Source organism: Diceros bicornis, chromosome 9, assembly GCF_020826845.1.
Source record: "Diceros bicornis minor isolate mBicDic1 chromosome 9, mDicBic1.mat.cur, whole genome shotgun sequence".
NCBI lineage: Eukaryota > Metazoa > Chordata > Mammalia > Perissodactyla > Rhinocerotidae > Diceros > Diceros bicornis.
In genome coordinates this window covers 10,116,084-10,120,592 of record NC_080748.1, presented here as the reverse complement: position 1 = coordinate 10,120,592, position 4,509 = coordinate 10,116,084, and the positions used below count along the sequence as shown (strand labels likewise).

The 4,509-nt window shown below is 42.7% G+C and overlaps 1 protein-coding gene across 1 annotated transcript; it reads left to right on the top strand.

The window, feature by feature from the left end:
- The first annotated feature begins 572 nt into the window (after positions 1-572).
- On the top strand, positions 573-1,611 carry GPR12 (G protein-coupled receptor 12). The gene has a single exon (XM_058547674.1). It carries the CDS (start codon positions 573-575, stop codon positions 1,575-1,577), a length of 1,005 nt encoding a protein of 334 aa, XP_058403657.1. The 3' UTR covers positions 1,578-1,611.
- Positions 1,612-4,509: the final 2,898 nt, after the last annotated feature.

Below are 4,509 nucleotides of genomic sequence, written 5' to 3'. Positions count from 1 at the left end.
CGTGCCCCGACTGCCCCGGGCACAGGGGACGTCTGGGACCCCTCTTTGTTCTGGCTGAGGAGTGTGTATGAGTGTGTGCACGCGCGCGAGGGATTTTTTTGGAGGGTGGGAGTTCGATGGAATAGGCGATTTAAATATTCCATCGAGGATGGCGGCCCCCGGCTCGCGACTTGTCGCTGCGGCGGGGTTTTCTCGGCAGCAGCTCGGATGTCAAACAGTTGTTCGTTTTCAGCATGCAAGATGTGATTTTCAAATGTGTGTTCCCAGCACTTTAGCAAACAGACCGCCGCGATTCCGTGTGTGCTTGCCTCACTCACGCTCGTGTTTTGAAGTCTTATCCTGTGTTTTCCCCGGTGCCAAACGGCGTTTTTTCTTGTGGGTTTTAAACCACGGAGACTTTGGCTTTTGTTTTATTTCATAACAGTTTATAATTCACGAAGCTTGTGGAATTTGGTAGTAGTGTCTGAGTAGTGGCTGGCTTTCTGTGTGTTTTTTGCATGATCTTGGATTGTCACCTGCTGTATCTAAACATTAAAAAGCCTGTCTTTTCGTTGAAGAGGACAGGGGTTAAAATGAATGAAGACCTGAAGGTCAATTTAAGCGGGCTGCCTCGGGATTATTTAGATGCCGGTGCTGCGGAGAACGTCTCAGCGGCCGTCTCCTCCCAGGTTCCTGTCATAGAGCCAGAGCCAGAGCTGGTTGTCAACCCTTGGGACATTGTCTTGTGTACCTCGGGAACCCTCATCTCCTGTGAAAATGCCGTTGTGGTCCTTATCATCTTCCATAACCCCAGCCTGCGAGCACCCATGTTCCTGCTCATAGGCAGCCTGGCTCTTGCAGACCTGCTGGCCGGCATTGGCCTCATCATCAATTTTGTTTTTGCCTACCTGCTTCAGTCAGAAGCCACCAAGCTGGTCACAATCGGACTCATTGTCGCCTCTTTCTCTGCCTCTGTCTGCAGCTTGCTGGCTATCACTGTTGACCGCTACCTCTCCCTGTATTACGCTCTGACATACCATTCGGAGAGGACGGTCACGTTTACCTATGTCATGCTCATCATGCTCTGGGGGACCTCCATCTGCCTGGGACTGCTGCCCATCATGGGCTGGAACTGCCTCAGAGACGAGTCCACCTGCAGTGTGATCAGACCTCTCACCAAGAACAACGCAGCCATCCTTTCTGTCTCCTTCCTCTTCATGTTTGCGCTTATGCTTCAGCTCTACGTCCAGATCTGTAAGATTGTGATGAGGCACGCCCATCAGATAGCCCTGCAGCACCACTTCCTGGCCACCTCGCACTACGTGACCACCCGGAAGGGGGTCTCGACCCTGGCCATCATCCTGGGGACCTTTGCTGCTTGCTGGATGCCTTTCACCCTCTATTCCTTGATAGCTGATTACACCTACCCCTCCATCTACACCTATGCCACGCTCCTGCCCGCCACCTACAACTCTATCATCAACCCTGTCATATACGCTTTCAGAAACCAAGAGATCCAGAAAGCCCTCTGTCTCATTTGCTGTGGCTGTATCCCGTCCAGTCTCTCCCAGAGAGCACGGTCCCCCAGCGATGTGTAGCAGCATTCCACATGGGAGGATCCTGCACACTAAATTCTGCATTTACCAAGCACTTCCACTGCCTGGCCAAAAGGCTGAGATGCTTTCCTTAAGATCTTTATATTGGAGTCTCTCTTGAGCCACGGGAACACTTAGCATTCGTGAAGCATTCATTTAGATGAGTTAAGTGATTGAAGTGAAAATAATGTGATCAGTGTTTTCACCGTTTAAAAAAAAAATTGTTGAGTTCTTTGCTCAATATTGTTTTGTTTGGGGGTGGGGGTATTGTTTTATATTTTGTTAGAGGATTGGTGGTGGGTGGGAAAGGAAATGATATGACATGGCTAGGATGTTATAAAAGAGTCCTAGAGTTTTTAGTTGGACTTTAAAATAAAACTGAGTTACTGAGGAAAATGGAGGAAAAGTTACTTTTTCCAGCCTTTTTTTAAAATATCAGGCTAGATTTTCAATGCTGCATATATCTAACAGAATGCAGTCTCTTTCGAGCCAACAAAAAAAGTTTACATGATTGTGTTTGGAAGGGACCTGATTTTATTGACATGAACTCAGTAATAAGTTACCAACACTGAAACCGGGACCCCATTCTTATTCATTCTTTCTTTACTTTCAGCCATTAGGAATTGCTTTAGTATTTCTATGAATGTTGTAACTCTTTCTGCATGGTTGCCTGTGTTAGCTAGACCACTAGTTTCAAATGTTGTCATGTGAATCCAGAATCAAATAAGTCATTTTTCAATATAGGTTTCCAATATGTCCTTCTAAAATGAATTATGAAATTTGCTTCAATTTGTATATGAAGTAGGATTGATTAGATCCACCATTGCAGTTTCTTAAGCTACAGTCTGATTGTTTTCAGGAAACAAAAAAAATTACTAACATTTATTGAAAATAGATTAAATTTATTTTAGTATATTCTGAAAAATAAATCAATGTAAAACTATCACAAAATATGAAAAACACCTTTCCTATTTCTCTATATCTAAGAATGTATTATTAGTTATTCTTAATTGTGAAAAATAGAATTAAATATTGTAGGCCAAGCATTTCTGGTTCCTATTGTCTATGGTGTAAAATGCATTTGAAACAGGTGGTCTCCTATTTAATGGTTCAGTTTGCTTGTGAGTACATAACATACATATCTGACTGTGATGTATATCAACTATATCGTGTAAATTCACAAGCAGAATGACCATGTGGCTGCTCATGGAAAGTTAAGTTTGAACTCCTTTTCCTTCTTTTCACCAAAAAACAACTTAAATGCAATAAAAACTGTATTGCCTGTTTTCAAAGAGCAAGGATTTCGTCAGGAAATGACACAGAAGAATTAATTTTAGACATACTGTAAAATCATTGTGTCTGAGCATCACTTCTGTTAGCTCAGACAGATATTTTGGACATAGATACCTTCCTGACATTTGCAATGGATTTATTACTGTGTCTATATAACCAGTGGAAGAATTTCTGTACAGCACGTCGGTTTAGCCCATTCAGATGGTGGCAAGACCAGTATTTCAGAATCCTTGGGGAATCATTTATAATAAATTAACCTCATTGGTTTGTCCCAGATGTTATGCCCATGGTGGTCTCAGGACCATTCTGGCAGCCTGCATGCTGATGCCATCTCTCCAAAGCCCCTTCTACTGTAGCACAAGTGTGAATAAATCCTATACTTGAATCTGTGCCTCCTCCCTTAGGTTACTAACGGAAGCAGGAGAGGGATTGAAATATTTCAAAAGTGGGAAAGCATTTTCAATACATATCACTGTATGATCAATCTAATCAAGTTGATGCCTTTAAAAAAATTCTTCAACATATGATGGAGTTGGTAGATTGAATATGATGAGACTGCTTTTAATCACTTAAAAGTTAATAGCATCTCCATGTGAGAAATGGAGTTTCTTACTTTAAGTTTAACCAACTTAAAGTAAGTTGGTTCTGACACAGGACGGGAAATATCCATGATGAGGTTTTAAAGCAATAAATAATGTTTTTGTAGAAATGGTGGTTCCCATTTGCATATCTCTAATACTAAGAATTATAATGATAATAATATGCACTGTGTTCACCACATGTTGAGTGCCAGGCCCTCTGCTGGCTGCTTTACCTGCTCTGAGGCCGTATTCACAAAAACACCCTTTTGTGTGTGTGTGTCTGTGTGTGTGTGTGTGTGAGAGAAAGATCAGCCCTGAGCTAACATCCATCACCAATCCTCCTCTTTTTGCTGAGGAAGACTGGCCCTGGGCTAACATCCGTGTGCATCTTCCTCTACTTTATATGGGACGCCGCCACAGCATGGCTTGACAAGCGGTGCGGCGGTGCGCGCCCGGGATCTAAACCTTCGAACCCCTGGCCAAGCCCCAAACACACACTTTTACAGATAAGAAAACTAAGGCTAGGAGACGCTAAGAAATTTAACCAAGGCCACAGAGCTTCAGGGGAGAGCCCAGATCTGAACCCAGGTTTTCCCAAGTCCGTGCCTACCTCCTTCCTTGCCTGGGCTGCCTCTGATACGTCACTGGATGTGAGGGCTGAGGGAAATAACTTATAGTATGTCCCTGTCACTAAGTTTTACTTCTACAATTAAGACATTAGCTTCCTGTTTAAAATTACATATGATGTGACTATCAATGTGGTCGGACGTGCAAGAGGTCTGCTTTTAGTGTTCTCTTCTTCACTAAGTATTTTCCCTCCTTTGGAGCCAAGGCCAATGCCCGGAGGCACGTTGCAACATATTAGTGCAGAGGTGAGGGCACTCTTATTACACAGAGAGCTTCCCTTCATTTATTACTTTAAACCTCATATTATACACTTACATTAGTATGTAATGATCTTATAAATACTAGTTAAATGGTTGCTTTTGACTCTTGTTTTTAAAACATCTGATTTTAGCTAAGATTTTTCAATTCAACTATAACATGTCCTTACTGTTTAT

Coding starts and splice junctions, on each gene's coding strand:
- GPR12 (XM_058547674.1), top strand. CDS start 573: ATGAATGAAGACCTGAAGGTCAATTTAAGCGGGCTGCCTCGGGATTAT.